At 43.8% G+C, this 21014-nt stretch overlaps 1 protein-coding gene across 1 annotated transcript in view; it reads left to right on the top strand.

Annotated features, from left to right (window-relative positions):
- Positions 1 to 2623: 2623 nt before the first annotated feature.
- Positions 2624 to 21014, top strand: part of LOC144791485 (gamma-glutamyl hydrolase-like) — a 144409-nt gene continuing 126018 nt past the window's right edge. Inside the window, exons 1-3 of the mRNA XM_078666179.1 lie at positions 2624 to 3226; positions 13611 to 13725; positions 16380 to 16430. Coding sequence (XP_078522305.1) covers positions 3124 to 3226; positions 13611 to 13725; positions 16380 to 16430 — 269 coding nt within the window. The 5' untranslated portion in view covers positions 2624 to 3123. The remainder of the gene's footprint in view (positions 3227 to 13610; positions 13726 to 16379; positions 16431 to 21014) is intronic.

Consider the following 21014-nt stretch of genomic DNA (forward strand, 5'->3'; position numbering starts at 1 on the left):
TCATGGTGGTTGTTTTGTCCCGAACAGAGATCATTCGAGAGGAGGACAGTCACTGTAAGGAGTTCAGACTGCATAACAAGCTAGAAATCAGCAAACAGAATAAGAAATGTTCGCTGTCTTAAACCCGGAATCTGGCTCTGAGGTTTTGTAAAAGTTGAACAGCTTTTACTAAATTTTACCCAAACATATATTTAAAAACATTGTCCCCCCAATAAAATCCATCTGGATAAATGGCATGATAATTAAGTTAGATACCCATCCTAAATAATAATCTTATTTTTAAACAAGAGATTCACTAGCTGTTCGCATTCACCAAAATGAGGTATAGATAACTAATAAAGGTTGATGCCAGTTAAAGCACCAGGCCCCGCCCCAACAGTTTCAGCAGTGAACTACATGATTGTTTTAAATCAGAATTAGGACCTCAGCTTTTGAAGCTACTTGATAACATTTTGATGGAAGGCTCATGTCTGGCAACTTTCTATCAGGGCATCCTTTGTGTTTTTGTAAAACCACAAAGGGATCCTACGAACTGTGGTTCAAATTACCTTACCATGTCCCTCATTCAGATTTAAAGCTTTTCATGTAGATTTTCTTTAATCCTTTTGCATTGGTGGATGGAGGCATGGTAGGAAATGACGACTCGGGATTTCTCTTGGGGTGCACAATCTTCGTGTAGACCCATTTTCTGGTTAGGGACATACCTTATCTGAGGGTTAAGGGGGGAGTGGGCGACAGAGTTTCATTACTTTGTCAGATGTCAAAAAGGCTTTCAACCTTGTGATCTGTGAGTTTGTATGCACAACCCTCCGTAGAATTAGGACACTTTCCCACCTCAAAAAGTCAATCGCGAGCATGTATTCTGGGGCTTGGCCTGGCTATTCGTTAATAAAACATTGAAACATAAGATATATTGCACCTGACAAAAGGAATATCTTGTCTCTCTTTCTTTCTCACTTTTTTTATAAAGCCAGTTGCCATAAAATTAAGAAGGGAGGCGCAAATATGTACTTGTGTCACTAGAGAGTCAAAAATCAAATTACATACTAATGATGTGGCTCTGTATTTGGCACCAGATTCGATCAACGTCCTAAGAGCCTTAGATTCAATCTTCAAATTTTCAGCAAGACGAAGATATAAAATTAACCAAGAAAAGACTGAGGTAATATTGACAGGAACTGTGCCCGACTCTCTGCCCGGATTACTGCAAGACTGTGCTCATAAGGTCTCAAAAAACAGAGATCTGGAAATCTGAATGACCACTAATATCAGCTAACTGGTTGGCCTAAATTATACCCATCCACTAAATAAAATGCATAAACAGACTAAACTAATTACTATTTAAGTTGGTGACACAGATGTCTCTGGTCAAAATGGCTTTAGCCCACCTTTTAAAACTTTAAAAACAAGCATTCGCAATGCAATAGGTCTCGCATTTGCGAAAGTTTAAGCTATTGCCATTGTAAATGACAATGCCTTTTATTGATCTGTTTTGATAATTAACACATAAATAAAAGGCATTGTTATTTACAATACCAATATCTTAAACCTTTGGAAATGTGAGACTTATTGCATTTCAAAGAAGCGGCCGCTATTGTCCTGAGCTGCTTGGAAAGTGAAAGCGCGCATGGTGCACTGAATGTTGCAGGAAAGCATGTCGTGCATGCAGTAGGAGAAACTCATTAAAGAAATTTGTGCTAACAGACTAAATAAGACGTACCATATAACAACCGAAGTAAAAGGGCCAGTCCTCATGGGAGGTTACAAATGAAGACAAAGCGGTATTAAGGTGGGACTAACAAGCCTATTAACGAATCAGATGCCAGCATTTACAAAGGACAATGACACAAGCCAATGACAAATATGGGGGGAGAGCGAGCGGGCCTACAAGTCCATACTCCAATACAGCATGCTTCGCAGAGCAAAATGGTTATCCTCCGCCAATGTTTATATTCAGTTTCAGGCCCCCAACCAACACCCGCTATGTAATGGGACTTCCCTTCCAACGCTGTATAAATGTACATGGAGTAGGACAAAGCAAGCGGCCGATTCACAAAAGGAATCTACAAGTACAGGTAGTACTCGTTTACATACTCTGACAGGTCTTTGTGAATCAACCCGAAATCCTCATTAGTAAAAATGCAAAAAAGGCACAGTCTTTTCTGTTTGTACTAATTGTTTGACTATTCCGTGAATATTTGTATATTATTTATTTGACAGATGTTTTGGGGCCAAGAAAGAGATTTATGTAAAAGATTAAAATATGATAAAACTCACTCATAATGCCTTTGTGAATAAGCCACATGTTTTGTTCTTGGAGCCTCGAGTAGCCAGGAATTGTATTGCAATAAAGCTGAAATCTCAAAGCGCTATACCTTTTAAGGAATGGAGGATAGTGGTTGAGAGATAACTGAGCGCATTGGCCTTGATGTAATTGAAATAAAGTTTTCTTTTCAATGCAACTTCCTTGTTTACAACAGGAGCCCGAAGCAGCACGTACGTGCGTGAGAGAACAAAGTCTGCCCTTTGACAACTAATGCCTTCTTTTAACGAGGTGGGAAGTTCCCAAAAGGCTCGCGGCTCCACGCAGCAAAAAAAAAAAAAATCACACCACTTCCTCTCTGAGTCAGCACCTCTTCCGTAACAAACACTGGCAGATAAAAGCCTGCTTACGGAAGCAATGTCTGTAGCGCTGTTTTCTAACAACCGGACGCAGGATACGCAGCGCGTGCAGACACATTGGCGTACCCTCCGTTTAAAAGACTGGTCTGCAGTGCCCATCTGTGGTTGAACATGCTGAGGATGACCAATCGAAGGATTTGACGTGCTCAAAGTGCTTCACGGCGATATATCTACAACGTGACAAAACAGAAGCAATCCTGCAAATAATACAATAAAACAACCCTTTCGCATCTATTACCGAATCCAAATGTCGTCTATGTAGGAGCTTCGAATCCAGCATCTAGGCGCGCGCTTGCGCCTGAACGGGAAGAGGTGTTTCTGAGGACTGGGGGATTGCCAAAACCATCGCAATCCTCGGTTACCTCAGAGTCAAGTGACACCTGCGAGGCTAGAAAAAGAAGCGAGTGACATCGGATTCGTGCACGGAGAGGGACCTGAAAGATGGCTTTCCTGTGGGCCGCTGTGTTGACATTAGCTCTGCTGTCCTCCGCAGCAGCAAAGGCGCTGCCTCTCCGGGGCCCCCTCAACGACAGGCCAATCGTGGGTAAGGATTCTGTACCTTGCAATGTCTTACAGGTACGGCAGCTGGGGCTGCTTCCCCGCTTTGAATACCGGCCATCTGTTCACGTTTTAACGTTCTGCAAAGGCTCGGACAAGATTCTTAAGTAGAAAGTTATATTCAGTAATTGAAATGGGAAAATAGAAATGCAGGTACTCCGTACCAGAGTACCTGGTTGTTTCTGAGAAGTGCTGGGAATCTCAAATTAAAAGTATTATGTCTGACTTGACTGTCTTGAGAAGTGCCGGTACTCGCCCTCTCAAACTAAACAAGCATTTGCAATGCAATAGGTCTCGCATTAGCAAAGTTTAAAGTTGTTGGTATTGTAAATGGCATTGATTTTTATCTATTTCTTTTTCAAAGCGTCCGTGGTGCATTATTTATTCTATTTTTATGTGGCATTATGTTCCAATGTTTTAGATGTCGCAGTGCTAAAAGTGACAGTTGTTACAGAAAACGGCATGTTGCTTTAGTAACTGGGTTTTAATAGGGTAATGAATAAACGTCTGTATTGTAGAAAAAAAGGCTGCTATTGGAAATAACAATGCCTTTTATTTTTGTTTTGTTTTTAAAGGCATAAATAAAAGGCATTGTAATTTACAATGCCAGTAGCTTAAACTCTAGTTACTGCCAGGGTTAGAGCGTATAAAATGATATTATGAAGTATTGTGACCTCAGATCGAGAGTGACCTTTGATAGTGCTCCCATCCCGAATTCTGCTAGGATTACTTTGCAAGTATTAAGGAAAACTGAGGTGTGCATTTGTTCTGGGATTTTTTGTGTGCAAGATATTTGTTCAGCCAGCTATGCTGTGCATATAATACCAAGGGATAGGGCAAGAGGTAGGTGTTAAAGTGCGGAGGTGGCACATTTAAGAGTTTGCAGTGTAGCACCAAGCTCCCTCCACAATCTCCCATTCTCGTTGTACTTTACTCCAATGACCTCTGAGTTCAAATGTATTGGATGAATATTTCTGAATTAATGAGCTGTTACGGATACCACACACAAGCTAAGTTCCTACAGAGTTGCCCTGTGCCTCCGAGCTTCATTCGGCTATGTGTTTGACCAACGAACTATGGTCAGCAAGCAGGAATATCAAAGCAATTTTAGAGACTTTTTATGTAGGTCGCGGTAGTCTGGGTCTCTCAGCAGGAAATGTCTAAACATTCTGTTGTTGCATTTCAACTGGGAACCCATCCAGAGTGACCTTAATTCCTTTGGGCCGCTTCCCACCCAACATTAAATTAAAAGGTCTTGTTGGAGGGGGAAAAAATATATTTTCCTTTGTAGATATTTGAGTGAGCTTAAGTAAGGGTAGCGGCGTTGGTCTTGTATGTCTTATCCACTAGGTAGTTGGTCAAACAACAAGTCACTTGTGAACACAGCCTGCATGGGACTATATTCTATGGCCAATATAAGGGTTAGGAGGGGGCCTCCTCTGTCCTAGAAGATATCTGCTTGGGAGGAAGTCAGTGGTGGGTATTTCACTGGCCATGCAGAGCATGTCCTCTTTTGTCCATTTACGTCATCAGGAGCCTCTTTCACCAGAGCGGACATCTCGGGATGGAGGAGGCCTACACGAGCGATGAACATGTACTCATGGAGGTTGCTTATGCCTAGAGATCATGTTTTCAGTCAACTTTTCTGGTCAGTTTATCCTCCATTGAACCTACATATCGTATATAAACATCAGGAACCTGGAGACATCACATGGGGTCACAGGGCTAGGATTTTATCTTGGTGGAGCTTCCTTTTAAATCAATTCAATGAAAGACCAGTCCTGAAATTGCATGAGCCATTTATATTGATAAATTGTCGTAACCATTATCCACAGACCCACTGTGTCTTGTCTCTAAAACAGAGTCAGAGCCTGTTTGAATATGTTAAAAGCGCATATCGAGCACACGTTGTTTTTCTTTTCATCTTTTCCAGTTCTATATAACGAGGACTTGATCCCAAGGTATTGGTCGCGCTTTACATAAGCACCTGTTACAATACAAAAGATTCATTGATTTTTTTTCCCCAGACACAGGGAGGTTAAGAGATTCGGCCAGAATCACATGGTGTTGAGCCGGCGCTGAGACTCGAACCTGGCTCCCCAGTTCCAAAGTCGGCAACTCGGGCCTCTCCCATTTTGTAACCTAGGCACATTGTTCTATGAGGCCTTCTATTTGCTCAAATTCGGCTACTCTGGAAGAAAGGAAAACTGATATATTGCTGAACAAGTGGCAACTGTAGGGTTGGCAGTGATGTAAGCTGTACGACTTACCACTGTAGCACTGCTTACATCAGTGCCTCCTGCTTACGTCTGAACACATAACACTGAATTCAGTTCAGTTTTCAGTTAAAAAACAAGTTTATTTAGACCATTCAGTCTTTAAGCAACAGCTCATACATTTATATTTAAAAGAATCTACACATAAAACATTTTAGCATAAAATCATGGTAACATTAAAAATTAATTCCTAACAATTTAACCATTAATAAAATTACTTTTTAGATTATAACCCACCTTTCTGCACTTAAATCTCTAACGCAGCAGGGAACTTATATACACCCTGCATACATTTCCCAATGGCTATCGCAATATCTAAATTTTCCATTTCCGCAAGAAGCTCCCATGCTTGTAAACGCGCCCTTACATTATACTTTAAAAAGATCGGACAAAGGATTAATTTATGTAACTCTAAAAAAATGTTCACAATCCAATACAATGTGTAAAATATTGCATTTCATCCCTATTTTACATATACATTTACCATCTTGTTGAATGAATCCAGATTTTATAGCACTATTAATCACAGCCGGGTTAATACCAATTCTTATCCTAAGCACTGGAGTTGCGGGGGGATCATTGCTTTATAGGCCATCAATAATGGTTATTTAACAGGGTGTTATTTAATACAGATACTTCTAACATAATGTCCAACATTGAAGCAGAGGACGATGACGTGATATCCAAGCCCAACGTACCATTCCGTAGCATTTCATTTTCAGAGTCCATGGGTTTAGGGCTTTGATTACCTGCGTGCTCCGTACTTTTTTCCAATATAGAACCTATAGCAGAGTTTGTTAAATCAATGTGAGTCCCCGCCTCTTTAGACCCATTCCCTGCCATATCCTCATCCTCAACCCCCAACTACGAAAAAATCCGAGCTGAAGACGAGTGTCTGGGTTCCAGACGGCGGTCAATATGACTTATATCACTCTGTGTGATGGAGGAGTCAACAGTCTCCATCACATCCTCTGCACTAAATGGCTCATTATTCCTTTCTTGGACTTGAACTTGGCCTCTTCCCGGTGTAAGTGTCCTCTTAAAGTGCTTCCCCACAAAGTCATTTATTGACTTGGACACTAAACCACCTTCTTTCCCACAACCGTGTGTTTTATTGACTGAGGTGGGTTTCTTTGTAACTTTCCTCACACCGCTTTTGTCAATTTTCACGGGTGTTTTTGTGGTCGCCCCTTCAGGCCCTTCATCAACTGACACCATTTCCAACTCATCGTAATCTTTTGATCCATCTTTGCATAGTTTCCTTGACTTTGCCTTTCTTGGCGCCGTTCCAAAGATCTAACTTGTATGAGCTGTACTGTTTATATATTACGTCTGCTTCAAATTATTCTTTCTCCTTCGGCCTACCATTCACTACCCAAACGTAGTGTAGCCTTTTACGCGCCCTTGCTTCTTGCTCTTCCTGGGCTTTCTATGCTCCCGCCCAGGTCTAAAATATCATTAAAAATGCATTAAAACTTGTACTTATTTAAAAATTTAACAGCCACTTACCTCCCCTGTGTCCTGACTGACCACTTCCCACCCAACATTAAATTAAAAGGTCTTGCTGGTGGGGAAAAAAAAATATTTTCCTTTGTAGATATTTGAGTGAGCTTAAGTAAGGTGAGCGGCGATGGTCTTGTATGTCTTATCCACTTGGTAGTTGGTCACACAACAAGTCACTGGTGAACACAGCCTGCATGGGACTCTTTTCTATGGCCAATATAAGGGTTAGGAGGGGGCCTCTTCTGTCCTAGAAGATATCTGCTTGGGAGGAAGTCAGTGGTGGGTATTTCACTGGCCATGCAGAGCATGTCCTCTTTTGTCCATTTACGTCATCAGGAGCCTCTTTCACCAGAGCGGACATCTCGGGATGGAGGAGGCCTACACGAGCGATGAACATGTACTCATGGAGATTGCTTATGCCTAGAGATCATGTTTTCAGTCAACTTTTTTGGTCAGTTTATCCTCCATTGAACCTCCATACCGTATATAAACATCAGGAACCTGGAGATATCACATGGGTCACAGGGCTAGGATTTTATCTTGGTGGAGCTTCCTTTTAAATCAATTCAATGAAAGACCAGTCCTGAAATTGCATGAGCCATTTATATTGATAAATTGTCGTAACCATTATCCACAGACCCACTGTGTCTTGTCTTTAAAACAGAGTCAGAGCCTGTTTGAATATGTTAAAAGCGCATATTGAGCACACGTTGTTTTTCTTTTCATCTTTTCCAGTTCTATATAACGAGGACTTGCTCCCAAGGTATTGGGCGCGCTTTACATATGCACCTGTTACAATACACAAAGATTCATTGATTTTTTTCCTCAGACACAGGGAGGTTAAGCGATTCGCACAGAATCACATGGTGTTGAGCCGGCGCTGAGACTTGAACCTGGCTCCCCAGTTCCAAAGTCGGCAACTCCAGCCTCTCCCATTTTGTAACCTAGGCACATTGTTCTATGAGGCCTTCTATTTGCTCAGATTCGGCTACTCTGGACGAAAGGAAAACTGATATATTGCTGAACAAGTGGCAACTGTAGGGTTGGCAGTGATGTAAGCTGTAGGACTTACCACTGTAGCACTGCTTACATCAGTGCCTCCTGCTTACATCCGAACACATAACACTGAATTCGGTTTGTTCATGAAATTTGGACTGTTTGAAGCGTTACCCTTCTGTGCATAGAATATACCAGAAGCGTCACAGCAAACAGATGTGCGCATACATTCGTTAAAATGGTTTTAACTCATTCCTTTTTTGCAAGTATAACTATTACATTATTCCATTTGTATGTGGCGCACATCGCAGACTGGGTATGTGTTGTAAAGAAGATTCTTGACACAGCAGAAAGGTATGAACTTGTCTTTATTATGTCACCCACTCTCCAAGACTGCCGGGTGGCTGTCAACATTCTACAGTAGACTCCAGTGGAACATACCATCAGGAAGGGGACGGGGGGGGGGAGGAATGTACCACTGTAATTATACATAAAGGTTTGGGCAGATTACAACACATCTCCCAATGTACCACTATAAATACACCTTTTAGTATAAGCTGATTACAACACATCTCCCTCTGTAATTGAAAGAACTATGAGGAAGGAAGGAAGATAAGAATGAAGGAAGGAAGGAAAGAACGAAGTAAGAGGGAGAGACCATACATCGATGCCAAACAAAAGTAAAAAACAGATTACAACACCTCCCCTAGGCTTTAAAAGAGATAAGCCTCGGAGAAGGAGAGAGGAAGGGTGCAGGATGGAGGAAAACAAAGGAAGCATCCCGGACAGGATGCCAGTTAGGATAGCAAAGTCAGGATAGAAGACAGATGCAAAAAGTAATACCATCATAAAGTTAACAGAGAACACGCAACAGAATAGTGAACACGAGTGCATCATAAATATACTCCCTAGAGGACACATGGCTAAATACATACTGTTTGAAGAAAAGAACATTCCATAAGCTCTTGTTATACAGGCAAAATCTAGTTATGGTTATCCTAAATGTACCTTTAGCATGGCTTACCCTACTGACGGGTTCTACAGGTGGATAAATCTCCAACCAACTCTAGCAGTGTAATAATAGACTGGCCCTACTGATAGCTACTCTTAATGGGGGATGGGGAGTACCTATTACCAGGGTTCCCTGAAAGGAGAGTTGAGCACTCACCAAACTCCTTTAAACAAGTTAGGCCCTCATCTTCACCATGCCCATAAGGTGTATGGGCCCACCAGCATAGCTAGTCAGGGATACCTTGGGTTTGGGTACTTTAAGAATGGAAAGGCTAACCCAACAAATCACCTCACTAAGTTTCTCTCTGATGAGGGGATCGGACGAAGCATCCATGGGGAAAGGAGGAGGAAGGCTCCCTAAACTCTAAGGATGGTGCAAAGGTACAATAAAAGAGCTCACTATCTAAATTGAAAGAGGTACAGAGGCACCCAGAGGTGGTGGGTCCTTACACGCCTAACCCAGGCTGCAGGAGAAGGGATGGATTGAGATATGTACCTTTCCTGCGGGAGGTGCCAACTTCAATTGCACACTATAAAGTACACTGTATGTAGTAACAGAATAACACAATGTTTGTGAAGCATAAGGTTAAAATGCAAAAGCTTTCGTAACTAGCTGTCACAAATTGTACGATATCACTGCAGATCCTGATAACATGAAGAATGCACACACTTGAAATCCATTCCCAGTAATACATTAAAGCACAGCTAGATGGCACAGTACAGGGTGAACTGAAGGTCAACGATAAGCTGAAATGCACTAAACTTATAGGTGGCGTGTCCCTGTAGGAACCGGATTTATACAGTTGAAGGATCTGAAAAGAGAGTAAAGTAGACTGGAGTGAGGATCTCCGTGAGGACGCTGTGACACACCTGGGAGGGGAAAAGAGTTATAGAAGGAGCACATGGAGGGATAAGGAGAATGAAGCGTGGAGGACCCTCTAGAGAATAACTCACACGTATACCTGGCCCTATTGAGGATATGTCACCCTAGGAACATACAATAGGCTGGATAAGGTAAAAACGCACCTTACTGGGGAAGGCACGATAGAACATAAATCCAGATCCCTAAAAGCATGAAATCACTCTGTATAAGGAACAGCAGGGCCGTAAATGTTTTATACTTAGTCACAAATGCACACTATCATCTAACGAATCTATATGGGGGCAAGTAGTATGGTGTGTGTATCACCAAGATGACGCCGTGACACACTGCTGAGGGGTACTGATTAACGGTGGACAGAGCACGTCAGGACCAGAGTAGATTACCTCGTGGTTCTCTGGAGAATATGTGCACCACTGAGTTGTTCACAGCGAAGGCATAGTGGGAACTTGAGGAGGGAACTCTATATATAGAAAACTCTGTGCAGGCACAAAACAATCCGTCCTTGCACAACGCAGCACAGGGAAAGTTAATAGTAATTATGGAAAAAACTGCTGACTTTTCCTTGACCCCAGAACCGTCTTACTTGAAGTACACCGCAGACTCAGAAGATGGGGCTCTTGTACCAGCCCATGGGATGGTTCCCGAAGAAGTGGAGGCCTCTTACGATTGTTCCCTCGAAATAGACGAGCACGGTGTGGTAGAACGGAGGATGTTGATGGCTGGAAGGCAGGACCGGTGCTGAGGCGGCTGGTGCGCCGGAAAGCTGACAAGATGTGCCCTGAAGAGAATGAACTCACTGATTCTGACAGGAGCACTTGCGAGCGAAAAGCTGCCCCCTGGCGGATCCGGTGCGCACCTTTTGTGCTTACAGACCCTAATAAGAGGCACGCTGAGGGAGAAATTCCTGACAGCGATCTTGGCACTCTGATCTCCCGGCGCTCTGAATGTTGGCACTAGCTGAGAGGCACTCTGAGGAACAATTCTTGACTGCGACAGCGATCCTCCGCTGACCCTGTCTGAGGGAACACTTCAGCGCAACCATGGGAAACGCCGCCGCAGAACGTGAAGACCAACTGTGAGGTTGTAATGTACGAGGCACCAAGCCCCCCAGTGGGCAGCACCACTGGAGCAGGCGACTAGGGCGGCGTAAGACTTAATTACGGGAACCTGACCAAACTGCCGCAACTTATAGGTTCCACACTGACAGTTCTCCACATCACAACAACGGTAACCACAGTAAACTCAAAAATGCCTCCTCCAGCGCCGGACACTGCCCCACACTTTACACCACAGGACTACGGGAACCGCACTAGGTCCCCCAACTCACAGGTTCCTCACTGACAGCTCTCCTCAGTGCAGCGGAGGCAGCAACCTTGAGCGCAGATGCAGCTCCTCCGGGGCAGACTCTGACTCCCTTTTTACACCAATGGTCTGCTGCTCACTCACCACTCCTAACAGGTTCAGTTCAGACCAGTTGCGCTACGGACAGATAAGCAAGTGCGTCCTCAATCCCTTTCAGGCACTGGAAACCAATCAGCTGTCCATGCGTTTTACTTGCTGAAAGGATTGCACCACCAGGGCTGGTTCAGAGAGGAGACAACTCCAGTTTCAAGATGCCAGCCCCCTCCTTGAGGCAAAGTTGAGTACTTTCTTCCGTTTTCTCCTACTCTTGAATTAGTACGTTTATCACTTAAGTACCCGTCACCAGTGACAAATCACATGTCCTTGTAACCTTTGCAGAACGATATCTGCTTCACACCTTCACCAGGAACTCGCATAAAATGGAGAGAGCTCTGAAAGGGGAGGTGACATCAGGGCCCCCTGCGCCACGTTCTTCACCTCGTCGCCAGTGTTGTAAAGAAGATTCTTGACACAGCAGAAAGGTATGAACTTTATTATGTCACCCACTCTCCAAGACTGCCGGGTGGCTGTCAACATTCTACAGTAGACTCCAGTGGAACATACCATCAGGAAGGGGACGGGGGGGGTAGGAATGTACCACTGTAATTATACATAAAGGTTTGGGCAGATTACAACACATCTCCCAATGTACCACTATAAATACACCTTTTAGTATAAGCGGATTACAACAGTATGTTCATGTTTGGTGCTTCAAAAGTGTTGAAGATCAGCTCAACTTGACTTCCCAAAGAGATTCAACTCTTTCTAGTGGTGTAGCAGAGAGTATGGCGCCTCAGTGAAATGTCTGGCATCGAAGTTGTTTTGTTTGATGACACATACCTCACTCCACCTGTCCACGAGTATTATCATAACAGAGCTCTGCCTTACCCACCCGGGGACATGTTGTCACACTTTTCCATGACACCGTGTGGGTTTTCCTCTCCGGTGAAAAACAGCTTCTTCTTTCCGAGGGATGGTCTCTATGTTTAAGTGACGCTCGTTGGCCACCAGGCCCCGTTTCTGTGGACATTATGTAGATTTCACCTTTGGAGAGATTGTGCCATCGACCCCAGCAGTCTGTGTGCAGACCTGTGCTCCGACAGAGCACGACGTGCTCTGGGAGGCATGACTCAGTATGACACAGAAGCGTCCACATGGCGGGTTACAGAGGAATTAAGGTGTTCTCATGACATTGGAGGCATAAGCAGCGTTTCCCGTATAGCTGATTCATCTCACCTTGTATAATAGGGAGCTGGGGCTGTAGGAAGGGGCTGCAGCAACGACAGGCACCGACCAGGCCTTCTGGCAGGGAGGCAGGGGGACAGGCCGGCAGCAGGAGGAGAAGGCGGTGTCAAGGGGGAGGGAAGAACAGACACTGAGAAAACCCCATTGGCTCCACGTACAAATCTTTTGGGCCGGGATTAGAAGCGGTGGTTCGGGAGGCTGGCATGGGCTAGGAGCATCACAAACTGCCGTCCTCTTCCTGGTGCTGACGGTGCTCCATTCCGGCCACCGAGTGAGTATTCGGGAGGGGGATTAATACCAGAGCATCCGAGTTGAAAACGCTGGCTGCATTTCAAGATCTGAAATGGAAAGTGAAACTGCATGCTCACTTGCCTGGGAAGCGGGACAGGAGATGTGCACACCGCGTGCGCGTGGCTGTACGTTCGCGTACACCTGCACAAATCGCCAAAAGCTCTGCGCGTGCCCATCTCCTGTCCCACTTCCGAAGCAAGTCGTTAACAATAAGTCTCGCTGATGAGAGCGCTTCGCGCTGCATTGCCAGGTGCGAGACCTAAAAAGTGCCGGTATTCTGTACGGGACCGTAAATCGTCTGTATTTATTTTTAACATGGCATTAGAGCTTTTCTTTAGCAGTTAGGAGTCCTTAGAACAGTTGTAGAATATATTTGAGGTGTTTTCTTCTTACATTTACTGTTTTACATATGTACTGATAAAGGGGTAAAATACAGGCGAATTCACAGAATTTGAAAGTCCCTGCCTCTCATGACTTCTCTTAACATCTGTCATGTACTGAAAAGGGTTGTAAATGATCCTATGGCGCAACATTCTAAGTAAGGTGTGTATCGCAAAACGTTCCTGTGCTCTAGTAGTGGCTTATTTGCTGACAAGTGGTTTAAAATATGCACATGTTTGTTATAATGTACGCTAATGTTTATGGTAATGTATTTATAGATGCAATGAAGTTGCAACTTCATATGGAAATATTGTGCTTTTTAAATAATAAACAATACAGTTCAATACAGTCATTCCCTACATAACACACTTCTGTGCTTTAAGGAATTCTGGCACCAGAAGTCAGTGATGAAGAGATGAAACCCTTCGGACAGGCCTATGTAGCCTCCTCCTACGTCAAGTACTTGGAGTCAGCTGGGTGCAGAGTTGTACCAGTCAGGTGAGAGGAGTGTTCTAACAGGTAAACGAACGTCATCATCCCCAATCTCAGGCTTTGCCATACTTTTGAGAAAGTACAGATGCGTGCCGCTGTTTCTGTGCAACGTCCATCCAAAGTATAGTCTGACAGTTGGACCAAGATACGTATGAACACGACAATGCCACCTCTTGTTAGGTGACAAATGTCAAATGTAGGTAAATGTTCAGCCATACCCTAGGATACAAGGGGCCAGCTGTACTAAGTGATTTTGCAGTCGCAATCCCAGTGGAGGGTTTACGACTGCAAAATAATTTTTCTTATTTACTAAAACCATTTTCCGATTAAAAAAAGTTTTTTTCATATCACAGAATGGGATTAGAAATAATAACTGATTCGCAGTTTGTAAGGTGTGCATTGTTTGCATTCCTTCTACATTGTGTTATAGGTATCAATGGTTTCCGACAGTAATTCTGGTCGCAACCCATTGATCAATCATCGACTCCGAAGCTGTGGTGATAACTTAATTCGTGCAAAGAAATCAGGGTGGATACTTCATGTGAAATATGCAGTACTCCACTGGGCTTCTGCCACCTCTCACTGAAAGCTTCTTTTGTTTTTTAAAGCAGCAGTGTTTCCCCTAAAGACTCTTGTAATGCAGTGACAGGGATGTGGCCTATGTCCCTTGCAGGCCACCATGCCTGTCACTTCACCCAATCACAGAGGAGTCTCCATTTGCGGACTGTCTGATAAATATTAATTAGTCAGCCCAACCAGTGGTCCCATGCAATTTCCTATTTTGCAAACTCGCTCATTAATTAGTACATAGGTTTGATCACAAAATTAGTTAACGGTCAAAAAAAGTGACCTCTTTTCACAACCAGTATCTTAGTACATCTGTCCCTATGTGCCTAGTCATTAGCCAGCAAATACCTTCTACTCAGGTATCAAATATCTAAGTATAAGTTCATGTCATCCTCTTCCTGGCGCTGAAAGTATCTAAGTAGTATCAATTTACCAAGTCGTCAAGGTCTCCAACTATTTAAGCACAAACACAAAACATCTTACACTAGAATTTCCGGAAGGTAAATATAGTTTAGGGTCAGTCCTTATTCCTTGATCTCCAATGTCCTTGCAACTAAATAATACCATTTGTTATTTTGAAACTCTGAGTACGTAAAGATAATGCAGTATCACATGTTATAGTGGAACCTCAAGCATTTAACCATTTCTAACATAGGGTTCCAAGTATGGTTCAATACAATCCTTTTATGTGGGAACGGCAAATTAATATAGCCTTATAGCCCGCCGTAGCGGGCTATACCGCCTATTAAAGGCCCGCTGAATCGTTAAAGGCCCGAGCCGAAGGCGAGGGACTTTAACGAAACAGCGGGACTTTAATAGCCGGTATAGCCCTGCTACGAAGGGCTATAGGGCTATTAGAACATTCTGCCACTAGAGGGCAGAATGTTCTAACAAATTAAACAAAGGGTTCTCGAAGCTCGAGGGGATATGAATCCCCTCGAGCTTCGAGAAGCCTTTGTAGAACATTGGAATGTTGCTCTGCGGGCCTTTACCGGCCCGTAGAAGCAGGGAGCACTCCATTGTCTGCAATGGAGCGCCCAACATTCCAATGTTCTAATAAGCAATAAGCATTCCTGTGGCTTACTGAGCCACTGCAAATATGTAAGCATAGCTTAATCATTCCCACTTGCTATTCGAAAATCCACATGCAAATGCATGCTTCACGATCACTCCTTATTTTAGATACCCAAGTATAGGAACACTGGGTGATTTGGCACCTTTTTTGACCCCTGAGGGCAAATGATTGGTAAATTCCATGCATTCCTCTTGGAGTCTAAAGCTCATTTAAAAGTGGAATGGAGCTGAACTCCTGTGTCGATTTCCACCCCACCCAATTATAAGTGAGCATGTGTTCCTGGACATGGAATTCCGAGTGGGAATAGTAGAGTTGATTTTGGTAGCTGAAAAATCTGCATGGTAAAATGGCATTGGGCATGGGGGTGCTGTATATCCCTGTCCGTGTTCCTGCCTCCCCAACCTTCTGCCAAGGTACAGTTGGAGCAATTAATGGAGCACGTATTGAAAATGCCACATTTACTCTTCTACAGCAGCTTTCTATGGACGGGCCATTGCATTCCTCCTTCCTGGCCATGGGTATGGAGCATCCAAGAGTTCATGTTTTTAAACATTGGTTCCTATAACCTTTTATTGAAGGGAATCTGGTAGTTTAGTAAAGATGCAGTTGATTCACTCTAGGCATCAAAACATGATCCTGCACTCCTGTTCATTCTTGTATGCATGGATGTACAAGAGAATTTATCATCATTCACTATAGTTTTGGTCATACCAGCTCTGTTGATCCAAAATTGATGACCGTGTTGGGTTTTCACAAGTGATAGCAATGTAGGTTGAGTGGATCATAGTGGCACCAATGACGTGGTTGATTATGTGTGTGTGTTCCTTGCCTATGCAGCTTGCACAGATGGAGAGTTCTGTCATTCTAAGGATGCTGAATTTGCTGTGGAAAGCCATCCCCGTATAAAGGAGCCCTGTTCCCTTCTGCCGCCTTGTCTTGCATCTTCATCAACTCGCTGTTGTTATCACCAGAGAATACATGAAACACTGATGCTTTTTCGATTATGCTTTTGATTTAGGCCAAATCTTCAGGATGAAGACTATAAGAAGCTCTTCAGATCTATTAATGGGTGAGTCGATCAAGCAATTCATAACCACTGACATGACTTCAACAGAAGTGAGCATCCGTAGTCATCAGTTTCACCTGCTCCTGCACACAAATCTCTAATTTTCTTCACACCTTGTGCTGCTCCACCAATCCAAAAACTTATCTCAAGAACACACCACTCTTTCTTTGTTTCTGTCTTTCAGTAATCCATGCTCTCCTCTTAAACCACATTTTCCTCCTTCTGTTATCCGTTTTTGCTTGCATCTCTTCTTTTCCTCATGCTGAAACACACAGGTCTTTGTAGAGTAATCTTATTCATCTTCTATTGTTTGTGTCACCTTCAAGCTGCCGATGATGGTCTTTCAAGCCTATCAGTGTCACAGTACATGATGCCTGCAGTCTGCAATGCTGCACCAAAGGCTCAATATCTAAATGCTTAGATTCAAAATACACATCTCTCAATTGAGACCAAACAGGAGACCAGTCAGGCACTTAGTCTCAAAGCCAGCTCCCAAAAAGTTCAAATTATTTCCACTAAACCATAGATATACACTGATTCTTACATGACTGCAGCTCTTACGCAAGATGCACATCTTCTGTTCCTTTGTGATTAATCGCAAGACCTTGGCCTGCCTTGATGAGTTCCCTGCTGAATCAACTACGGGAGAAAGCAGAGATTGACCCTGCACAAATTGGCCAAGTCCAGAAGACACAGGAAGCAGGAATAAGTTAAATAACCTTATCTTGCTATCCCTATCCCCATCGAATCAAGTACAGTCATAACTGCAAGTGGTGCTGGGCTATGCTTGACTGTCAATCTAGGTCCAAGGCCTTAGTGGACTTGTATTTCCCTGACAGCAGAGACGTCTCCTCCATATGGGCGGAGGAGCGTCACCCACTGCTTTCTCGCAGTGCGAAAAGCAGAAACATAAAATGGTATTATAAATACATTTTATGATTCTGCTTCTCACACTGCGAGAAAGCAGAAGGGTTTGGTTGGGGGGGCGGGTGGGCGGTCCTGCTCTAGGGCAGGGGAGGAGTGGCTTGCCCCCTCTGTGGTCGCTGACAGTTTGGTCGGCCCCAGGGCTGACTAAACCAGTCATATGCACTCTCCCTTTTCTCCATGTAGTCTGCATGCAGCCTACATGGAGAAAATGGCCTCCCGATAGATGCCTGTGTGGTTGGCGTCCCAACCAATCACAATGCTTCCATTGCGGCGTTGTGTCACTGGCTTAGGAGAGGGGGCTGTCTGCTTCTTTTGTGGAGCAGAGAAGCAGTAATGACGTGGGACGATGCAGGACCGGACAGGGCTGGTGAAGGTAAATTAACTTTTTTTTATTTAAAGCTAACCCCCGCATGACCCCCATCCCGCGCGACCCCCGCCCCTCCAACACGAGTTATGCCGGCTGCGACTGCCTCACAGACCTGTCCCATGAAGCACTGGTCCCCAGTGAGAGAGTATCCGAACATTAAACGCCAACACCTGATTTAGTTTTTGCAGCATCATTGTATTCACCATGAAGACAGCCCCTTTTGCATTAGTGCTATAGATAATATCTCTTAGTCAAAGTCTTGTACTCCTTACCTTTGGAATTTAGAAGAAGAATGATTTCTAAAGGAGTAAACAGGTAATTCTATTCCCGATGGGATTAGTATTAGTCAAGGAAAACATGCTTTTATTTCGAGGTTATTGTATGTAGATAGAATGTCACCTAAATTAACAAGCATTTGCAATGCAATAGGTCTCGCATTATTGAAGTTTGAGCTATTGGTGTTGCATTATTTAGCAATGCCAATAGCTCAAACTTTAATAATGCGAGTCCTATTGCATTGCAAAAGCTTGTTGAGTTATGCCACTGTCTGGAACTGTCCTAAAAGCTTAATGATGGGGCCCCTATAAAGGTGGGTGCCCTGGGCCAGAGCCCACGCCTTAAAACGTCTCTGGGTGAGAGCCCATTTGCTGCAGAGATGAAGAATGTATAAGCAGTGCTTTGAAAAATATAAGTCGTGGAGGCATTGCTTCTAATACATTTGCCACATTCTCTTTGAAAATTGAATAGAAATGCTCGATACCTTGTGGTATTCAAGAACTCGCCCTACTGAAACATTATGAAATAATTAAAGAGCATTTAAGGCTTACTGAATTATTAAAAATGACTTGCTTATGACCTCAATTGGTTATGCTGGATTGATCCTATCAAACCCTTGACGCTCTATCCACAAACAAGAAATTAAATCAATAAAAGTAAAGTTCCAATTCCACATCGCCATATGGAAAAATGCATTATTTGACCAAAGTGAACGGAAGCTTATAATGAAGCCTTGTGAAGGAGCACGGTCAGCTGGCCTCTGGACTAATAGCTGACCTTTGCAGTTCCACATAAGTCCTACCTCTTGCATGTAAATGCCAAACTTGACAGGCGAGGGAGGGGCTGTACCCTCCCAGGCTAAACAGAACCAACCAGGTCTGTTCCATAACACAGCTTTGTGTACACACACTAAACAGCCCTTCCAAGTGTAACACATCCTGTGTGACACTAACGCATTGTAAGTTACCTTACCGCATTCCCGCATGTGAAATGATTATCACGCAAATGAGCATAATTAAAAGATGAGTGCATTACCGGTATTTGTGGTTCGTAGAGTTTGATATTTCACTAGGTTACAGAAACACAAAGCAGACGGGCACAGCAGCCTATGCGAGTTCTGCTATGTTTTGATGGTTCATCCTGATTCAACGGTGTTTTGCTTGTATTACGTAGTCAGTAGGCTGACCTGCCAACCTCCCCCGGCACTAATTGGTCCTTATAGCACGCACGTGCTTGCAGCCGTATGGCCTGCTGAACACAGCGTAGTTTGCTAGAGCCAGGTGGTCCATGCACAGGTCCTGGTTTCAGTTCATGGCGGCCCGTTTTTGGAATGAGCTCCCTCTTTCACTTCGCAAGGCTAATAATCTTCTGGCCTTTAGGAAGGAGCTGAAGACCGTCCTTTTCTCTGCATAACCTGAGCGCCTATAGTGTATCCGCTTCTGGGTTTTCTTGGTTCTGTTCAGGCCCCTTTGCTAAAGCGCCGGGACACCCTTTCCGGGTAGCCGTGCGCTCAAAAAGTGCGGTTTTAACATAACATAACATAACATAACATGCAGTGTTAGTGCTGCTAAAGGAAGAAGTTGCAGCGGCCTCCCTTGTGTCAGGGACTGAAAGGCTCCAGGCGGCGCAGGCAGAATATTTTCGATTTAAAAATGTTATTGCAATCAGCCCGGGCCACCAGGAATTGCTGCAACCAGAATTAAATTGAAGGACAAGGGAGTCCTACTTGACACGAGCCCCCTTCCCCTGCTGGAAGGGGGGAGAGGGGGAAGGGAGTGTTACCCAGGGGCTATCACGGTAAGAGAATGTGCCGAGGGCCTGAAGGCCCTGAAGACTGCGTGCCAGCCACGCCATGCCCTCTTCAAATGTGGTGAGTATTTCACATTTGATTCTGATCACTTTTTAAGATAAAAGCGCCAAAACTTAGCGCTATAATACGCTGCTTTCCCGTGATCACTTGTAAATTGTTCCTAAAAAAGAGAAACATTTGAAGATTAAATTGTCGATCCTGCATTGATTTGTTTCAGTCTGTGCTAAAATGGAATTCTAGTTTAAATAAAGAACAATCAATGAACGGAATGCAGAGAGGAGCGTCAGAATCATCTAGGTCACAGTGCAGGCCTGCTCTCTTCGGATTGGCAACTGTCTCCAGCATATCACAGCACTGCCCACAGTTTAAGCAGCTGTCTGCAGTGAGAGTGACCCTACAGGCTGCAGTTACAGTGTACAAGCCGAGCAGCAGAAGTTATGTTCCCAGCACTGATTCCATTGTTAAGTCAAAGAGAAGGTGGGATTTAATATTCATCCTGGGAGAGATCAGAGATTTGCCCAGTACAAGTTGACTCACCAGTGCCGTAAAGGGTTAATGTGCCTACTGCAAAGAACGTGCTTCATGCATATCACTGAACCTAATGTTGATAAAAAGGATTCATTTGGTAGAAATGTTTTTTTATTAGCAAACCCAACCCCAACTACTGTGGTACGTTTTCAATCCTCAATTTGTGCCCCTCCTGATCAAATACTTAAAATATACTGCAGTTATACAATTATTTTACTGTACGATCAGCTCACAAGGATACTAGATGAGTGCCCTTCCATATGTTTCTCTCGTCTTCATTGCTTGATTTTGCTTGCGAGAAAGTGTCACTCATAGTCGTTGAATTTCACTCATAATTACATTGAAACTACGAAAATGTCACACATAGCAATCTGGACCCTTGGCAGCTATGACTAAAGCTAGAGTTTGCCACTGTATGGTGCACAGAGATCAGTGCATATCTTGATGACTTGAATTGGCATCAGTCTACTGTGAAGACCTCCAATACTAATGTATGTGTCGGTTCCAGTCTAGGAAACAACTTGCCCCCCGTGGTCAGAACTCCCCCATACTATCATCATCACGATACAGTACTGAGCAGGAGGGTGAACATCACTGTGGATGCTCTGTCTCACTGAGGCATCTGCCAGCTGCTGGGATGAAATCTTGGGACCCAGGACTGGGTCTGCCGGAATCTTAG

The sequence above is a fragment of the Lissotriton helveticus genome, chromosome 11, assembly GCF_964261635.1.
Source record: "Lissotriton helveticus chromosome 11, aLisHel1.1, whole genome shotgun sequence".
Classification (NCBI taxonomy): Eukaryota; Metazoa; Chordata; class Amphibia; order Caudata; family Salamandridae; genus Lissotriton; species Lissotriton helveticus.